A 19,582-nucleotide genomic window follows, 5' to 3' on the forward strand; every position below is an offset into this window, starting at 1 on the left:
CCGCTATGTTTGGATCTGTAAGGGCCCTTCCGGACTAGTCCGTTAAAATGACACATACCCGAGACCCGTGACAATCACCTCAGCTCTGACCCAGACCCGTTACATTATTTACAATTCTGGATCGGGAACCGCTCATGTCCTGGATTGTGTCTTGGGTATTCGTGTACAGGTGGATCTGTGAAGACCTCCAGTGTGTATAAATCGAAGACTATTAATAAGCTCTGAAACATCCAATCAGTCCTCTCTAACCAGTGACACGGACAATGATTCCAGATCAGATCCCTGAACAATGAAGCTACCTTAGTTCGGTCCTGACATAAAGGACAACTCTGTAGAGAGGTCGCATTACCGTTTAGAAATATGCATTTTCTGCTTTTTAAACCATTTCACTTGCATTTTATGTTTAAAGTTAACAGTGTTTGCATCAATAGAGCGATCAGGGGAGTGCAACTGGTTTCTCTTCACACACAAATTAATGACACACATTTGGCAGAAATTAGCTTCCTTTTCACCAAATGAAAATAGAAGTGCAACACTATATAGCCAGCAGCCACACATAAGTACACTAGCTTACAGGGGGAAAACGATGCATGGCCACCCGAGTAGTCATGTTCATCATAGGGGCGGCAGTGGTTAGTGTTGGACTAGTAACCGGAAGGTTGCAAGTTCAAACCCCTGAGCTGACAAGGTACAAATCTATCATTCTGCCCCTGAACAGGCAGTTAACCCACTGTTCCTAGGCAGTCATTGAAAATAAGAATTTGTTCTTAACTGACTTGCCTAGTTAAATAAAGGTAAAATAAATAGAATAATGTAGCAAGCTACTTTTCCATAATGTTTCGCTTGGAGTTCCTCTTGCATTTTAGCTACCGGGAGTAAAGTGTGCATTCACATCACCCCTGCTGTACCCATCACAATCCACTTCATTTTTCACCATACACGTGTCAACACACACCCGTCAACAAATCACATTCGTTGGTTCTCGCATGCGCACCCACACAGACACTCTCAGGAGGGTGAGGTAAACAGTGAACACTCCTCTCGCTCTCTCATCCCCACAGTTTAATTATGGCATAGCTATGCTCCGCATAAACAACAGAGGCCTAACATCATTAACAGTGAATAAATCACAGTCATATATCACCTCTAAACAGCTTCCCTAATAAGAGGCAACCAACACTCAGAATAACCACTCTGGAGGAAATAAATGAAACTTCTCACATGTAATCAGAGGAGTTGGCTTGGCTCAAGTAAGAAGAGAAGAGGAACCGTTCTACAGAGAGAGAATAGCCTGAGTTCTGAGTCCTGGTCCCCTGGAAGTTAATTAGTTCGTTATTGTTTTATCTGTTCTAGAGCCAGTAGAACAGAGGAACAGCTGTTATAGCTAGGGAGGAAAACAGAGAGCGGGAGAGAATGATTATTAGTGTTTCAGTACTACGGAGCCACTCTTTATGCAATATAGAACATTATTTTACTCCGTTGCACACCCAGGGAGGAGGGAAGCACCTGCTTTCAGCTAGGAATACATCTACATTTACATTTAAGTCATTTAGCAGATGCTCTTATCCAGAGCGACTTACAAATTGGTGCTTTCACCTTATGACATCCAGTGGAACAGCCACTTTACAATAGTGCATCTAGGTCTTTTAAGGGGGGGGGGGGGGAGAAGGATTACTTTATCCTATCCTAGGTATTCCTTAAAGAGGTGGGGTTTCAGGTGTCTCCGGAAGGTGGTGATTGACTCCGCTGTCCTGGCGTCGTGAGGGAGTTTGTTCCACCATTGGGGGGCCAGAGCAGCGAACAGTTTTGACTGGGCTGAGCGGGAACTGTACTTCCTCAGTGGTAGGGAGGCGAGCAGGCCAGAGGTGGATGAACGCAGTGCCCTTGTTTGGGTGTAGGGCCTGATCAGAGCCTGGAGGTAGTGAGGTGCCGTTCCCCTCACAGCTCCGTAGGCAAGCACCATGGTCTTGTAGCGGATGCGAGCTTCAACTGGAAGCCAGTGGAGAGAGCGGAGGAGCGGGGTGACGTGAGAGAACTTGGGAAGGTTGAACACCAGACGGGCTGCGGCGTTCTGGATGAGTTGTAGGGGTTTAATGGCACAGGCAGGGAGCCCAGCCAACAGCGAGTTGCAGTAATCCAGACGGGAGATGACAAGTGCCTGGATTAGGACCTGCGCCGCTTCCTGTGTGAGGCAGGGTCGTACTCTGCGGATGTTGTAGAGCATGAACCTACAGGAACGGGCCACAGCCTTGATGTTATTTGAGAACGACAGGGTGTTGTCCAGGATCACGCCAAGGTTCTTAGCGCTCTGGGACGAGGACACAATGGAGTTGTCAACCGTGATGGCGAGATCATGGAACGGGCAGTCCTTCCCGGGAGGAAGAGTAGCTCCGTCTTGCCGAGGTTCAGCTTGAGGTGATGATCCGTCATCCACACTGATATGTCTGCCAGACATGCAGAGATGCGATTCGCCACCTGGTCGTCAGAAGGGGGAAAGGAGAAGATTAATTGTGTGTCGTCTGCATAGCAATGATAGGAGAGACCATGTGAGGTTATGACAGAGCCAAGTGACTTGGTGTATAGCGAGAATAGGAGCGGGCCTAGAACAGAGCCCTGGGGGACACCAGTGGTGAGAGCACGTGGTGAGGAGACGGATTCTCGCCACGCCACCTGGTAGGAGCGACCTGTCAGGTAGGACGCAATCCAAGCGTGGGCCGCGCCGGAGATGCCCAACTCGGAGAGGGTGGAGAGGAGGATCTGATGGTTCACAGTATCGAAGGCAGCCGATAGGTCTAGAAGGATGAGAGCAGAGGAGAGAGAGTTAGCTTTAGCAGTGCGGAGCGCCTCCGTGATACAGAGAAGAGCAGTCTCAGTTGAATGACTAGTCTTGAAACCTGACTGATTTGGATCAAGAAGGTCATTCTGAGAGAGATAGCGGGAGAGCTGGCCAAGGACGGCACATTCAAGAGTTTTGGAGAGAAAAGAAAGAAGGGATACTGGTCTCTAGTTGTTGACATCGGAGGGATCGAGTGTAGGTTTTTCAGAAGGGGTGCAACTCTCGCTCTCTTGAAGACGGGAGGGACGTAGCCAGCGGTCAGGGATGAGTTGATGAGCGAGGTGAGGTAAGGGAGAAGGTCACCGGAGATGGTCTGGAGAAGAGAGGAGGGGATAGGGTCAAGCGGGCAGGTTGTTGGGCGGCCGGCCGTCACAAGACGCGAGATGTCATCTGGAGAGAGAGGGGAGAAAGAGGTCAGAGCACAGGGTAGGGCAGTGTGAGCAGAACCAGCGGTGTCGTTTGACTTAGCAAACGAGGATCGGATGTCGTCGACCTTCTTTTCAAAATGGTTGACGAAGTCATCTGCAGAGAGGGAGGAGGGGGAGGGGGAGGAGGATTCAAGAGGGAGGAGAAGGTGGCAAAGAGCTTCCTAGGGTTAGAGGCAGATGCTTGGAATTTAGAGTGGTAGAAAGTGGCTTTAGCAGCAGAGACAGAGGATGAAAATGTAGAGAGGAGGGAGTGAAAGGATGCCAGGTCCGCAGGGAGGCGAGTTTTCCTCCATTTCCGCTCGGCTGCCCGGAGCCCTGTTCTGTGAGCTCGCAATGAGTCGTCGAGCCACGGAGCGGGAGGGGAGGACCGAGCCGGCCTGGAGGATAGGGGACATAGAGAGTCAAAGGATGCAGAAAGGGAGGAGAGGAGGGTTGAGGAGGCAGAATCAGGAGATAGGTTGGAGAAGGTTTGAGCAGAGGGAAGAGATGATAGGATGGAAGAGGAGAGAGTAGCGGGGGAGAGAGAGCGAAGGTTGGGACGGCGCGATACCATCCGAGTAGGGGCAGTGTGGGAAGTGTTGGATGAGAGCGAGAGGGAAAAGGATACAAGGTAGTGGTCGGAGACTTGGAGGGAGTTGCAATGAGGTTAGTGGAAGAACAGCATCTAGTAAAGATGAGGTCGAGCGTATTGCCTGCCTTGTGAGTAGGGGGAAGGTGAGAGGGTGAGGTCAAAAGAGGAGAGGAGTGGAAAGAAGGAGGCAGAGAGGAATGAGTCAAAGGTAGACGTGGGGAGGTTAAAGTCGCCCAGAACTGTGAGAGGTGAGCCGTCCTCAGGAAAGGAGCTTATCAAGGCATCAAGCTCATTGATGAACTCTCCGAGGAACCTGGAGGGCGATAAATGATAAGGATGTTAAGCTTGAAAGGGCTGGTAACTGTGACAGCATGGAATTCAAAGGAGGCGATAGACAGATGGGTAAGGGGAGAAAGAGAGAATGACCACTTGGGAGAGATGAGGATCCCGGTGCCACCACCCCGCTGACCAGAAGCTCTCGGGGTGTGCGAGAGCACGTGGGCGGACGAAGAGAGAGCAGTAGGAGTAGCGGTGTTGTCTGTGGTGATCCATGTTTCCGTCAGAGCCAAGAAGTCGAGGGACTGGAGGGAGGCATAGGCTGAGATGAACTCTGCCTTGTTGGCCGCAGATCGGCAGTTCCAGAGGCTACCGGAGACCTGGAACTCCACGTGGGTCGTGCGCGCTGGGACCACCAGATTAGGGTGGCTGCGGCCATGCGGTGTGGAGCGTTTGTATGGTCTGTGCAGAGAGGAGAGAACAGGGATAGACAGACACATGGTTGACAGGCTAGAGAAGAGGCTACGCTAATGCAGAGGAGATTGGAATGACAAGTGGACTACACGTCTCGAATGTTCAGAAAGTTAAGCTTACGTAGCAAGAATCTAATTGACTAAAATGATTAAAATGATAGAGTACTGCTGGGGTAGGCTAGCTGCGTTGTTGACACTACCCTAATCAAGTCGTACCGTTGAGTGTGAAGTTTCTACAGTGCTGCTTATCGGGAGCTAGCTGGCTAGCTAGCAGTGTTGGTTACGTTACGTTGCGTTAGGAGAACGACAATAGCTGGCTAGCTAACCTAGAAAATCGCTCTAGACTACACAATTATCTTTGAAACAAAGACGGCTATGTAACTAGCTATGTAGCTAGCTACGATCAAACAAATCACACCGTTGGGACTGTAATGAAATGAAATGAAAAAGTGATACTACCTGTGGAGCGACGCGGAATGCGACCGGAATGCGAAAGTTCTATTCAGTAGACGTTGGCTGGCTATTGGCTTGCTAGGAGTGTCTCCTACGTTAAGGACGACAAAATAGCTGGCTAGCTATCTAGAAGACCTGTTGTGGGCAACTAAGTACAGTTAACATGATTAGGCCTGCAGTTAAAACAGCAGGAAGGTGACTTGGTTGAGGGTGAATTAAGTCAAGTCAGCGGTTGAAAGCGTTTGCCCTAAAAAGTACTCTACCAGAACCAAATCAAATTCAGTGGTAAGGTAACTCATTAATCCTGTTTGCGAGAAGTCAGACTATAATATGCTGAAGAAGAGGCAAGTGTTAGCAGGACTGTTTGTTTAGTGGAGTTTTGTAGGGAGGTTAGCACTCCGGCAGACGCCGACTGGCAGCGCACGGCCTGCTAGGTAGATTTGGGTAGCGGGAGCACAGTTGGAGGTCAGGGGTCAGGGAAAAGACAAGCGATGCTGCTGAGCTGCATTCTGCTGAGCTCCACACTTCTCCCTGACTTCTGCTCTCCTCCATCCCATGATTACATCTACGCCGTGGCCCTCTCCCTTCCCTCATTCTCTCTCCCTCTATCTATCTCTCCCGCTCTCGAACGCACTCTTTGTCCCTCATCTCTCTTTCTTTACTTAGATCTCTTTCTTCATCCACCTCTCTTCTCCTCCCCCTCAGCTCCATTTTCAGGGTTCTTGCCTGTCTGAATAAGTTCTCTGCTGAGCTTTTTTTCTACCACTTGACCAGACCTCCAGTACTCTGACAGCATGCACCCTGAAAGATAGGTCCTCTAAATCATTTCACATGACATACCAACAGCATGTCTTTTTGCGTCTGTGACTGAGCTCCGACGTTGTCCTTATCATGTTTCAGTGTCAGACAAAGTTGATTGCATAAGGAGATTGATAGACACACGACAACAAGCCTTCTTAGCTTCAGCGAAACTGTGCATCATATACGTGTGTGTGTGTGTGTGTGTGTGTGTGTACTCTATATCCCAGGATGACAGTTGAGTGTGACTCTGCCTGTATGCTCCTAGTGATTGCATTTGTCACAGCAGCAGGAACACGTCATTCAGTGCATCCATCTTTGCGCCACTTCAATCACACACAGCGCTGCAGCACTGAGGACTATGATCTACATTCTAAACCCTCGACCAGCGACTCGTGTCCATGATCAAAGTAGAATCCAGCTATGAAGAACAACTCCTCCATACTCTCACTTACAAAACTCTTCAAAGCACAATAAACAAATATAATTTGTTGATGCCAATGAATGGATGCATATTTGAGATGATTTTACGGTAAACAATATAGCAATATGCATAGTGCTGCTAAGACGGTAGAGGAGAGCCAAGCTCTATGGGCCTGTGTAAATCAATAGGTTGTGTGTCGGTGGATTGAGAGGTCTGGAGGAGATGAGAGGAGCTCAGAGGAGAGGCAGAGAGAACAGAGGGGTGACTGCAGGTTAAATCCTCACGGCAGAGACTTGATGTCAGATCAACATGAAGCTCAGCAATGGACATGTAATCACATGCACGTACGCACAGTCATACACACACACACACACACACACACACACACACACGGAATAATAGTAACAATACCTTCTAACATAGGAAAGATAATTATTTTCTTCATAGACACACTCGTCAACTTCTTTTCCTATAATTCTATTCATACTTCTGCCTCAACAATCGAACCACGGGAGTCTTACAGAAACCGTGCGGCTTCTCTCCTTCGTTTGCATAAATAAACTCACCTTCAGCAACTTCCGTGCTGATGAACCCTGAATGCATTCTGTATTCACACAGAACAGAGAGAGAGAGAGATCAGAGGAAACATTTCCAAACCTTATGGAGAGAGAGAGAAACATCTGGGGGTTTTTTCTCTTCTCTTTTTAGGGGCTAGATCAGCCTTAATATTGCAGATAGATTGTAGCTTCCGGTGAACGTTAGCGTGACGGTAGAAATCACACGCTTTAGTGTCACGATAAGAAAACGGGGCTGTGGTTTAATACGGCGTCGCTAATTAGAGCGAAGCTCCTGATTGTTGCAAAAAAAAAATGAAAACAACGCCCGGCGACAGTTCTGCCTTTTGGCTCCTGAGTGGAGGGGATTCAGTTCATTTCATAATGAGGGGAGCAGGGCCAGCCAGGGGTGGGGAGGGGACGTTCCACAGACTAGAGACGGCTCTGTATTAGGTACCGAGTCAAAGGGGGGAATCCCGGGGCCTCAGAGAGACGATCGATAATAGGTTAGGGAGAGCTCAGCATCCAGATCAGAACTAAGTGGCTAGAGCGTTAAGTCACCTGGTGTCCCATGTCCCGAATCAGTCAGACACACTAGCGCTGGGGACGATAAACCAAAGTTCTGACCGATAAACCAAAGTCCACACCGATCGGCTATCGCAAGCATTTTGCTGACATCGTCCATCACGATAGGTAGCCTTGAAATGAAGTACGTTTGGTGATATGGTGGATAGTTAATGGGACAACTGATGGCCACAACCACCAAACTAGTAGCAGTAGTTTAAAGGATCATACATCTATTTATTAAATGTGGTGCACATTTTAAGCATCGTTCCGTTTATCGTATCAATTCAGGGAATGTATTGCGATACGGATTCTTGTCCATATTGCCCAGTTCTAACACACCTTCACCACAAGAGTCATCTCACGCCACACTACCTAATCACCTAACGGTCCGACTGATGGAGCAGACCATCATAACTACTGGACAGAAACCTCCATAAGCGGTCTGCATCTCCCGACACTTCTGGAAAACGGTGTCTCTCTCACTGACCGATGTCACCTGTAACATCAACTCAAGTAGAAAATAAAAAGGGACTATAGAAGGACGTCATTAGCCGCGGTAGGCTAAATGCATGAGAAACAACCTCCCCTTTTGGCTTAAACCAGGTTTTTGTTCCCGTCCCACTCTCCTGGGTGGAAGGTGACCGTTTCCTCCTCCTCCTCGTTTATCTAGAGCACACCCTGTGCACTACCGCCTCAGCGCGTTCATTTGAATTGTAAACACACTCATCTCCATATACCTGGTTCTGTTTAAAGGGCCTGGGAGATGTGGTGGTGGGGCGGGCCGCGACGGAGCAGGGGAACATGGGGCATCGCAGGACTCTCTGCTTAAAAGTAGGATTACAAATGCGGATAGCTCTTGCCTCGTATAGACAATTTCCATTGGTACATATCCTCCATGATGCACTGCACAAGGACACCATCTTCCTGTTCTTGACAAACTCCTCGTAGCATATGACATGTTACTACCCACACATCTAAGATCAACACGCATCTATCAACCCTGTTCTTAAAAAGCACAAAACAAAACGTGCGAGCTCGACCGCCACGACATCCCTGGTCAGGCAGCTGATGACAGACAGCAGTGACCCCAACGCAGGGTGAGTGAACACGTTGGCATGATCGACTGATCCCTAAACGCTACAGTGAGTGAACACGTTGGCATGATCGACTGATCCCTGAAATGCTACAGTGAGTGAACACGTTGGCATCGACTCCTTTCTAAGGCTCCAACACTGCCCAGGCCATCCATCCACGGGGAGTGTGTTTCTAGAGAGAAGAGAGGGGGACGAGCTGCCGCGTCCAGCATCAGTCTGTCAAACATAAACAAAGCCCAGAGATGGAGAGAGAGAAGAGGGGGACGAGCTGCCGCGTCCAGCATCAGTCTGTCAAACATAAACAAAGCCCAGAGAGGGAGAGAGAGAAGAGAGGGGGACGAGCTGCCGCGTCCAGCATCAGTCTGTCAAACATAAACAAAGCCCAGAGAGGGAGAGAGAGAAGAGAGGGGGACGAGCTGCCGCGTCCAGCATCAGTCTGTCAAACATAAACAAAGCCCAGAGAGGGAGAGAGAGAAGAGAGGGGGACGAGCTGCCGCGTCCAGCATCAGTCTGTCAAACATAAACAAAGCCCAGAGAGGGAGAGAGAGAAGAGGGGGACGAGCTGCCGTGTCCAGCATCAGTCTGTCAAACATAAACAAAGCCCAGAGAGGGAGAGAGAGAAGAGAGGGGGACGAGCTGCCGCATCCAGCATCAGTCTGTCAAACATAAACAAAGCCCAGAGAGGGAGAGAGAGAAGAGAGGGGGACGAGCTGCCGCGTCCAGCATCAGTCTGTCAAACATAAACAAAGCCCAGAGAGGGGGAGAGAAGAGGGGGAGAGAAGAGAGGGAGAGAGAGAAGAGGGAGAGAGAGAAGAGGGGAGAGAGGAGGGGGAGAGAGAAGAGAGGGAGAGAGAAGAGAGAGGGAGAGAGAAAAGGAAGGGAGAGAGAAAAGAAAGGGAGAGAGAAGAGAGAGGGAGAGAAGGGGAAAGGAAACAGGAAAGGAACAGAGAAAAGGAGAACACAGGGGGGGGGGGGGTGATCTGACACCCACTGCTGTAATAGTCTCACATCAGACATCAGTCTCGGTCTTTTAGAGAAACACAGCCCAACACAGAGGAGGAGAGGATGGAGAGATGTGTATTACTGCTGCAATAGTCTCACATCAGACATCAGTCTCGGTCTTTTAGAGAAACACAGCCCCACACAGAGGAGGAGAGGATGGAGAGATGTGTATTACTGCTGCAATAGTCTCACATCAGACATCAGCCTCGGTCTTTTAGAGAAACACAGCCCCACACAGAGGAGGAGAGGATGGAGAGATGTGTATTACTGCTGCAATAGTCTCACATCAGACATCAGCCTCGGTCTTATAGAGAAACACAGCCCCACACAGAGGAGGAGAGGATGGAGAGATGTGTATTACTGCTGCAATAGTCTCACATCAGACATCAGCCTCGGTCTTTTAGAGAAACACAGCCCCACACAGAGGAGGAGAGGATGGAGAGATGTGTATTACTGCTGCCGTGTGGAGAGGAGATTAGGCCCTGAGAGAGAAGGGAGGACAAAGAGGAGATGAGGGACGGCCCTGGCTTTCCAACACACACACGCGCACGCACGCACATGCGGAAGGAAAGAAGGAAGGAAGCACGCACAGTCCCACACACTGTTAGGCTAACATGCAAACCCCGGTCTCAGTCAGAAGTGTAAAACGTACTCTTCATATTCAGTTACAACCCTATACTCTCTTCACCTTAAAACTATTACTCCAAACACTGTAGCCTATATTTTAGATGTACTGCACACGTACAAAGGAATGAACGTCTGAGTGGCATGCGATGTTCTTGTCAATCCCGTACAAAAGTAGCATGGCTGACGCGTCAGCAGATCAACGTCTTTCCTTCCAGCTATCATCCTGGCATATCAACTATCATACAACTCTCTGCCTGAATGACCTCTTTTACATTACAGAATCTGAGCCAATCATATATGATCTCAAACATACTCAACTGCCTCATTGGGCGTATAAAAGGCGAAGTTCAGTTGTACCATCTGAACTCAAGTGAACATTCTTTGAAATACTCTGTGGAAGTATGAGAGGAATATAGTCTAAAGTCAGATATTCAATGAGAGGCTACAGAGGGTAGCCCTCCACCCTTCCACTTCTCCTCCCCCGTAATCATACAGGCCGTTAATAACAGAGAGAGAGAGGAAGCAAGGAACTGCTACAGGGAGGACAGGACCCATTGGCTCCCACTGCCTCTCTGGTCTGAGCTGTATGGATAAGATGGTACTGTGGACAGATTATATCATATTAGAATATGGCTAGGCAACCCTGTTCCTGGAGTGCTGCAGGTACTGTAGGATTTTGTTCCAACTAGGCACCACACCTGACCAGCTGAGCTAACTGATCAGTTCAGTGATTGCCTAAATCCAACACAGCTGGTCTTCCAGGTCAGTTCAATCAAAAACATGGAGTGCCTGTGGCACTACAGAACCAAGGTTGCCTAACCCTGTATTAAAAGAACCAGGGTGGTTGCTTTGACCCGAGACGGGTCGTTCACCAGAATGTGTTAGTGAGTCGTCAGGGATATATCAGGGCCTATTGGAGGAGGTTGAACGTTCACTCCTCTGTTAAATTGCGCAGGGACTGGTCAGAGCCTAGACTACGCTCTCTGCTATATAGGTTACTGCACTGTTTGGACCTAGCTCTACAGAGGCAGAGAAAAGGGAAAGTTCTTGAGGAATCATGCCGAACTGTTCTCTCTCTCTCCATCCCTGTTGATTTGAGAGGCAAGTGAGGGGTGGTGGAGGGTCCAGGCAGGGCTGTGCTCTCTCGCTCGCTCTATTCCCCTCGGTTCTCGCTCTATTCCGTCTCCCTCTCTTCTCTCTCTCCATCCCTGTTGATTTTAGAGGCAAGTGAGGGGTGGTGGAGGGTCCAGGCAGGGCTGTGCTCTCTCGCTCTCTCTATTCCCCTCGGTTCTCGCTCTATTCAGTCTCCCTCTCTTCTCTCTCTTTCCCTGCTCAGTGTCTGTGCTTTTCGCTCTACTCTGCTCTCTCTCCTTTGCTGTCTGTTTGAGGGAGATAAAGGCAGGTGAGCTGGCAGTGTTTGGGCTGAAGGGCAGGCAGGGAGAGACTGAAGGACGGACCTGAGCCGCTGACAGAGCAGACGAGTCACAGGGTAGGACGGGACGAAGCATTAATGCAATCAGACACTGGGGTGAGATCAGCATGACTCCCCCTCCTCTCCTCACCCCTCCTCTCAGTGCCTGGTGGTCAAATGGACTGTATCAGCTAAGGTACCAGGTAATACAAGACTCTGGTGTAAGTCCGTATAACACAACAATACAGATCCGTTTCTGTATCATCATCATCATCATTAGGTGGAGCTCAGTTTCTCTTATCACACATTTGATCAGCAATTTTGTCAGCATCCCGCAAAGGACAATGCAAGGTGAGGTCAGTTCACCATTACACCGTTAACACGTAAAGCACCTTGAAAAGCCCTATAAATGCAGCATCATTAGTATCTAATATAATCACAGGGGTAATTAGAGAATACCTCTTCATATAGCGTACAGTCTGGGCAGGGACTGTGGTTGTTGTTCCAGCATGATGTGACTATTCAGCTGTATGACCACAATGTGTCTTTGCTCAAGTTCATGGCTGATGGCATCACGAGTCAGGGCCAGTTTAGTTTTCGCTCACACACCCCCCCTCCACGCCCTCCTTCCCCTCCCGTCTTTCTCTGTCGCGTCCAGTCTCTCCCCCGTGCCCACAGACGTTATGTCAGGCAGGGCTGGCAGGCTGGTCGGGTTCTGTCATGTCCCTGGGGCGCTAGGCTAGCTCCTTCCTTTCTGTCACCTGACAGAGCAGAGCAGAGCCATATGGCTGAGGAGCCAGAGGAGAGCCAGAGGTGTGCTTCAGGAGCATGTCTGAACATCAGGGCCCCGGGCCACCAAGTAGCACCAATCTGGGCAGGCCATCTCTCAATGGTACACCTCCAGCCCTGGCTCACACACACTTTAACACATCCGTGAGTGTGGTGGGGGAAACACTACGCAGTGGTCGATAGGATCAAATACAACCTGGCTGGTGAACCACGAGGAAGAGACTAAGGCTGCTATGTGTTTCTGAAGGCAGGGAATGTAGCAAGGCCACTGATCTCTCTCTTCGCCACAGCTGTTGCATCTGATGCCTTCTTCTCTTCCCTTTTCTCCACCGGCTTCCCTGTCCTCTACCTTTCTGTTCCCCTTTTTCTCTCTTTGGTCTTTCTTGTACCCCGGCTGTTCTCTGCTCTCTGAAAGGTATCCTCTTTTCAAGGTGTAAATTCCAGTGTTGAATGGTGGTTAGGTGGTTATTTTCAAGTCACTCTGGGGGTTTGTAGGACTGTTGTTACATTGTGCTATTTTCCCAAAACGACCCCCTTGGAGCCATGTCCTGTGTCAGGTTTAATCAGCTAGCAGAGAGCTGGCAGAGTGGTGCTGTTTTACATCTCCCTTGGAGCAGCCCTAATGGATCTCGTTACGCAGAGGTGGAAATCAATCCACACCAACTCATGCTCGCACATAAACACATCCATACTCACACTTTTTATTTCGGCAGGCTTCTTATTTGATCATTCCTTGATTTAATTGACCCTGGGCAGTCAGTCCAGCATGACTGCCATTTCCCTCTCCCGGCCTCCACTTGGCTCCTCGGAAGAGCAGTCAACTCCTAGTACATCTGTTTTCATTTCAACAACCAGGGCTTGACATTGAACTTTTTTTAGCCACTTGTCCTTGGACAAGTAGGACATCTTTTTTTTGTGACTTTTCCGAAAGCTAAAGTCCCAAAACAAAAAAAGGTCCGTAACACCAAAGGAGTGACTGAAAATGAGTGAAGTACATAGGAGGGATGTGAAATCATTTTCTGTGCTTGTCCATAGACCACGTGTCAAATTGGTTCCACGGTTGGGCCGAGTGTCTGCGGGTTTTGGCTCGTCCGTTATACTTGATTGATGAATTAAGGTCACTGATTAGTAAGGAACTCCCCTGCCTGGTTGTCTAAGTCTTAATTGAAAGGAAAAAAATATAACCAGTAGACACTAGACCTGCCATGGAATGTTTGACACCCCTGCCACAGACTCTGTTCGCCCCCCCCCCCTAGCAGCCATCCAAAATAATGTACAAATAATTTTTGTTTTGACTCCTCATTGGATTTTTCAATCTTGGTATTGTTTGCTCAATTTCACTTCTTGTGGCCTAAAATATTTGTCATTCAAAAATAAATCTGTGAATGAGAATAGCGTAGACTTTCATAATAATTCCCATTTAAAAGCTGCAACTTCAGGACATTACACACTAGAAAAGTTTGGAAAAAACTCCTCATAACTTTAATTTGTTTTAATGCGTTTATATTTTAGTTAGTAGGATTAGGATTTTGGCTCGCAATAGCAAAGATTTATTTTGGGGGGGGGGGGGGGGGGCTCGCATGCATAATTTCTATAATTCTATTCTATTGTTCTATAATGCTTTTCTCAACTAGAAGGTTTGTTCAAAATTTCTGGGAGTAATTGTTTGATATTGTGATTTTCTACTGAAATCTATATTCTGGTAACTATTTTGGAGTTTAAATGTATTTGGCTAAGGTGTATGTAAACTTGGGTTTCATGCAGGGCTCATCTGAGAAAGACACGTTGGTCTCAGCATGACACCCTGTTGATAAAAAAAAAAATGTTTAATGAGATTATTTAAATATTTGAATAAATACTATGCATGAGTATTTTAAAATATATGCCAATATACATTCCCATATTCAAACACTTGTTCTAAAAATAAAAAATAAATAAAAACACTTTCAAATGTCTTTGAAGGTAATTAAAATACCCTAAATAGTATTTGAACCCAGGTCTGACACATACACGCAAACACACACGCAAGCCAACAGAGGATTTCAAGAGGAAGACTAATCTTACTCATTTCTCTCCCCTCACACCTAATGTACTGTGCCCTCTCTCTCTCTTTGTCTGTGTCTTTTACTCTCCCTATGTTGTACACTTTCCCTCTGTCTCGATCATTAGTCTGCTGCAGGAGACAACACACTGACATGAAAGCAGAACAAAATTACACACATTCCACTGACAAGAGATCCAATCAAACCATCACAACAACTCATACAACAGGAGAAGTGTTCACCCAAAACTGTCTCTCTCTGCTCTCATGTCCCTATAGCCCTTTCAAACTACTACAGCACCACAGCCTTCTCAAATATAAATTCTCCCCCAGCGTTCCCCTACTTCCACATCCCATTTGAATCCCCCTCGATTAGAGATAAATACAGTTCAATGTGACAAGAGTGGGACTCTGGAGTCTAACACTGTGAAGGTTGGTCAAGAACAAGACTGCGCTACAAAGGAGACATTTGATAAGGGCTTCTGTTCGGTATTCATGACGAGGACAGAGAGAAACATAGTCAGAAACTAATGGTAATGAGAAACATTTGATAAGGGCTTCTGTTCGGTATTCATGACGAGGACAGAGAGAAACACCGTCAGAGACTAATGGTAATGAGAAACATTTGATAAGGGCTTCTGTTCGGTATTCATGACGAGGACAGACAGAAACACCGTCAGAGACTAATGGTAATGAGAAACATTTGATAAGGGCTTCTGTTCGGGAATTCATGACGAGGACAGAGAGAAACACCGTCAGACTAATGGTAATGAGAAACATTTGATAAGGGCTTCTGTTCGGTATTCATGACGAGGACAGAGAGAAACACCGTCAGAGACTAATGGTAATGAGAAACATTTGATAAGGGCTTCTGTTCGGTATTCATGACGAGGACAGAGAGAAACACCATCAGAGACTAATGGTAATGAGAAACATTTGATAAGGGCTTCTGTTCGGTATTCATGACGAGGACAGACAGAAACACCGTCAGAGACTAATGGTAATTAGAAACATTTGATAAGGGCTTCTGTTCGGTATTCATGACGAGGACAGAGAGAAACACCGTCAGAGACTAATGGTAATGAGAAACATTTGATAAGGGCTTCTGTTCGGTATTCATGACGAGGACAGAGAGAAACATCGTCAGAGACTAATGGTAATGAGAAACATTTGATAAGGGCTTCTGTTCGGTATTCACGACGAGGACAGAGAGAAACACCGTCAGAGACTAATGGTAATGAGAAACATTTGATAAGGGCTTCTGTTCGGTATTCATGACGAGGACAGAGAGAAACATCGTCAGAGACTAATGGTAATGAGAAACATTTGATAAGGGCTTCTGTTCGGTATTCATGACGAGGACAGAGAGAAACATCGTCAGAGACTAATGGTAATGAGAAACATTTGATAAGGGCTTCTGTTTGGTTACTGGCCGAACGCTCTTAACCGCTAGGCTAATTTTAAAGTAATAAAATGTATATACCTTGCAAAGTATGGTTAATTTACCATTATAAACTAGGTGGTTCGAGCCCTGAATGCTGATTGGCTGAAAGACGTGGTATATCAGAAAAACATGTATTTTTGCTTCTTTAATTACATCGGTAACCAGTTTATAATAGCAAAAAAGGCACCTTGGGTGCTTGTGATACATGGCCAATATACCACGGCTATACCACGGCTAAGGGCTGTATCCAAGCACTCGTGCCTAAGAACAGCCCTTAGCCGTGGTATATTGGCCACACACCACACCCACCTCGGGCCTTATTGCTGAAGTATTTACAGGTCATTTAAGGTAGACGTGTACTGTAGGATCAAGGAAATGGAGATATCAACTCAACGCCGGAAACTCTAAATGATAAAGAGAGAAAGAAGTGAAGTTCTCAAGGAGGACTGGTAAAGTTCAATCTCTGTCTCCTCCTTACTCCAGAGAGAGTAAATCTAACCTGCGACCTAAAGACATTTATCTTGTCCAAGAAGACCAACTCAATTTCTCTCCCTGCATACATTTGGTTGTTAAATATAGCCAAGTCCAAACTCAGCAGAGACATCAGAAAGAAAGAAAAAATAAGACCGTTTTGGAATACAAATGCCTGGGTCTGGGGCGAGGGTGTACAGATGGGGCGTGGGCTGGATCTGGCAGTAGGGTATAGAGCTCTGTCTCAGGTTGAACCTGGGTCTGGGGCGAGGGTGTAGAGATGGGGGTGGGCTGGATCTGGCAGTAGGGTATAGAGCTCGGTCTCAGGTTGAACCTGGGTCTGGGGCTAGGGTGTACAGATGGGGCGTGGGCTGGATCTGGCAGTAGGGTATAGAGCTCTGTCTCAGGTTGAACCTGGGTCTGGGGCGAGGGTGTACAGATGGGGGTGGGCTGGATCTGGCAGTAGGGTATAGAGCTCTGTCTCAGGTTGAACCTGGGTCTGGGGCTAGGGTGTACAGATGGGGCGTGGGCTGGATCTGGCAGTAGGGTATAGAGCTCGGTCTCAGGTTGAACCTGGGTCTGGGGCTAGGGTGTACAGATGGGGCGTGGGCTGGATCTGGCAGTAGGGTATAGAGCTCTGTCTCAGGTTGAACCTGGGTCTGGGGCTAGGGTGTACAGATGGGGCGTGGGCTGGATCTGGCAGTAGGGTATAGAGCTCGGTCTCAGGTTGAACCTGGGTCTGGGGCTAGGGTGTAGAGATGGGGCGTGGGCTGGATCTGGCAGTAGGGTATAGAGCTCGGTCTCAGGTTGAACCTGGGTCTGGGGCTAGGGTGTACAGATGGGGCGTGGGCTGGATCTGGCAGTAGGGTATAGAGCTCGGTCTCAGGTTGAACCTGGGGCTGGGGCTGGGGTGTACAGATGGGGCGTGGGCTGGATCTGGCAGTAGGGTATAGAACTCGGTCTCAGGTTGAACCTGGGTCTGGGGCTAGGGTGTACAGATGGGGCGTGGGCTGGATCTGGCAGTAGGGTATAGAGCTCTGTCTCAGGTTGAACCTGGGTCTGGGGCTAGGGTGTACAGATGGGGCGTGGGCTGGATCTGGCAGTAGGGTATAGAGCTCTGTCTCAGGTTGAACCTGGGTCTGGGGCTAGGGTGTACAGATGGGGCGTGGGCTGGATCTGGCAGTAGGGTATAGAGCTCGGTCTCAGGTTGAACCTGGGTCTAGAACTGGACTGACTGTCTCTGTCCTGTAAGATGTCCACTAAATCCTGATTATACTTCTCTAATGTAAAGAAAGTACGGGACTAGATCTGAGTCTAGTTCCAGTCCCGGTCTGGCTTTGTGCTGTGCAGGGGCCAGCCTTTCCTGCTCTGTCAGGAAATGGAGGGAGGAGAGGATGGCCAGTGAATTCTGATTACACCTCTGTCATTTAAAGTAATGAGAGGAGCTCATGCTCTGGTGGCTCCTTGCTTCCCCCCGGCGGACCAGACGCCAGCCAGCCACCGTTCTGTTAAAGGCCACACTGACCCGCCACTGATTGGGGATGACATTCAGCAATCAGGGTGTGTGTGTGTGTGCGTCCGCGATCACTCTGACAGATGGAGACGGACGGACGGACAGAGAGAGAGAGAGAGAGAGAGAGAGAGAGAGAAAGGGCCACAGGAGAGAACAGGAGAGAACAGGAGAGAGAGAGAGAGAGAGAGAGGGAAAGGACCACGGGAAAGGACCACAGGAGAGAGAGAGAGAGGGAGAGAGAGAGAGAGAGAGAGAGAGAGAGAGGGAAAGGACCACAGGAGAGGACAGGAGAGAGAGAGAGAGAGCACCACAGGAGAGGACAGGAGAGAGCGAGAGAGAGAGAGAGAGAGAGCACCACAGGAGAGGACAGGAGAGAGCGAGAGCGGACAGGAGAGAGAGAGAGCGAGAGCGGACAGGAGCGAGAGCGGACAGGAGCGAGAGAGAAAGGACCACAGGAGAGGACAGGAGAGAGAGAGGAAGAGGAGAGGAAGCTCACCATCAATCCTGCTGACCAACTCCTCCAGAGCCTTGACTTTCCTTTGGATCCCCGGCTGGGCAAATGTGTAGTTGTCCTTGATTGGAGAGAGAAAGAGAGAGAGAGCGAGAGAGAGAGAAATTAATTTCACAGCAAGGTGTAGTCTGTCTTACTAGGGGTGATGGCCGCACTATTATCAATTTGACTTAAAAACAGAGACGAGTCTGTTGCCCTAAAATGTTGCTTCAAACGCTCATGTACTTCAGTAAAGAAAAAAAGGATGTGTGTGAGGAATAGTAATGGCGACAGATGAACAAACAACTGTGTATACTAGCGGAGGGACACTGGACACACAGTCTCATTCAAGGGTGAGCAACTAGCAACCCCAGCTCGTGATCCATGGGCCATTTCGTGGCCATCCTGAAGAAAAGGGGAGGTCACAGACAGAGAGAAGGCGAGAGAGTGAGATCAGGAGGTGAGCCGTCCTCTCAACCACTAAACACAAGCTGACAGGAGATTAAATGCAACATTTACAGACTAAATGCAAATATCAGCAGCAGGGCTTGAAGGGGGACTGATTTTTTCATCCATTATCACCCTCCTCATCACTACACTTGACTGTTCTGGGACTAGAACGTATGTTTATGGCCGACGCCACATAGGCCTCATATCAACCAGAGGGGGGGGTCAGTTCCTCTAAGTACTGAGACCATTATATATGCAAGGTCACCTTTAGTCACAGTATGAATAGACGACAGGTCTTGAAGAGGTAATGATGTCTCCTTATAGCAGAGTGAAGAGGGCATCCATCTAATAGGCACATGTAAGATCAGATTTATAGAACTCCATTCAGACAGTGCTGATGGGCCTGCTAATAACACAGGCGAACAGTAATTGGACATTGAAAAGTCACTTTTGTTTGAGGTTGGTCCTAATGTACACACTGCCACTGGAAGTGGACTTTACATAGTGGAGCAAGTCACGTTCATTTGACATTTGCAGACAAGCCCAGTTTTTAATCCTAATGTACATTTAAGTGATCAAATAATTTCTTATTTGATTAAGGCCTTCGGGGACGAAAAGCAACAACCTCACAACAGGCCTTGGATCTAGCCTGCATTTACAAAGCAATAAATGATTAAATCATAGGCTGGGTCTCTAAGTTTAAGTTATTACAAACGTGTGTGTGTGTCTGCAGTCTGAGCCATGGGAATTACTATGGAAGGAGTGTGGCTATGATGCTGATGTGTTGCACTTGTAGAGAGAGCTGCAAGGGCAAGGTAAGAGAGGGGGGGAGCGAGAGAGAGAGGGGGAGCGAGAGAGAGCGACAGAGGG

The 19,582-nt window shown here is 48.2% G+C and overlaps 1 protein-coding gene across 4 annotated transcripts in view; it reads right to left on the minus strand.

Moving 5' to 3' along the window:
- Positions 1 to 19,582, minus strand: part of tbc1d22a (TBC1 domain family, member 22a) — a 181,392-nt gene that overhangs the window by 50,650 nt on the left and 111,160 nt on the right. For all 4 annotated transcript variants that reach the window (XM_029630023.2, XM_029630021.2, XM_029630022.2 and 1 more), the window contains one exon: positions 18,269 to 18,344. In XM_029630023.2, the coding sequence (XP_029485883.1) occupies positions 18,269 to 18,344 (76 nt within the window). The remainder of the gene's footprint in view (positions 1 to 18,268; positions 18,345 to 19,582) is intronic.

This window comes from Oncorhynchus nerka, linkage group LG23 (genome assembly GCF_034236695.1).
Source record: "Oncorhynchus nerka isolate Pitt River linkage group LG23, Oner_Uvic_2.0, whole genome shotgun sequence".
NCBI classification, from domain to species: domain Eukaryota; kingdom Metazoa; phylum Chordata; class Actinopteri; order Salmoniformes; family Salmonidae; genus Oncorhynchus; species Oncorhynchus nerka.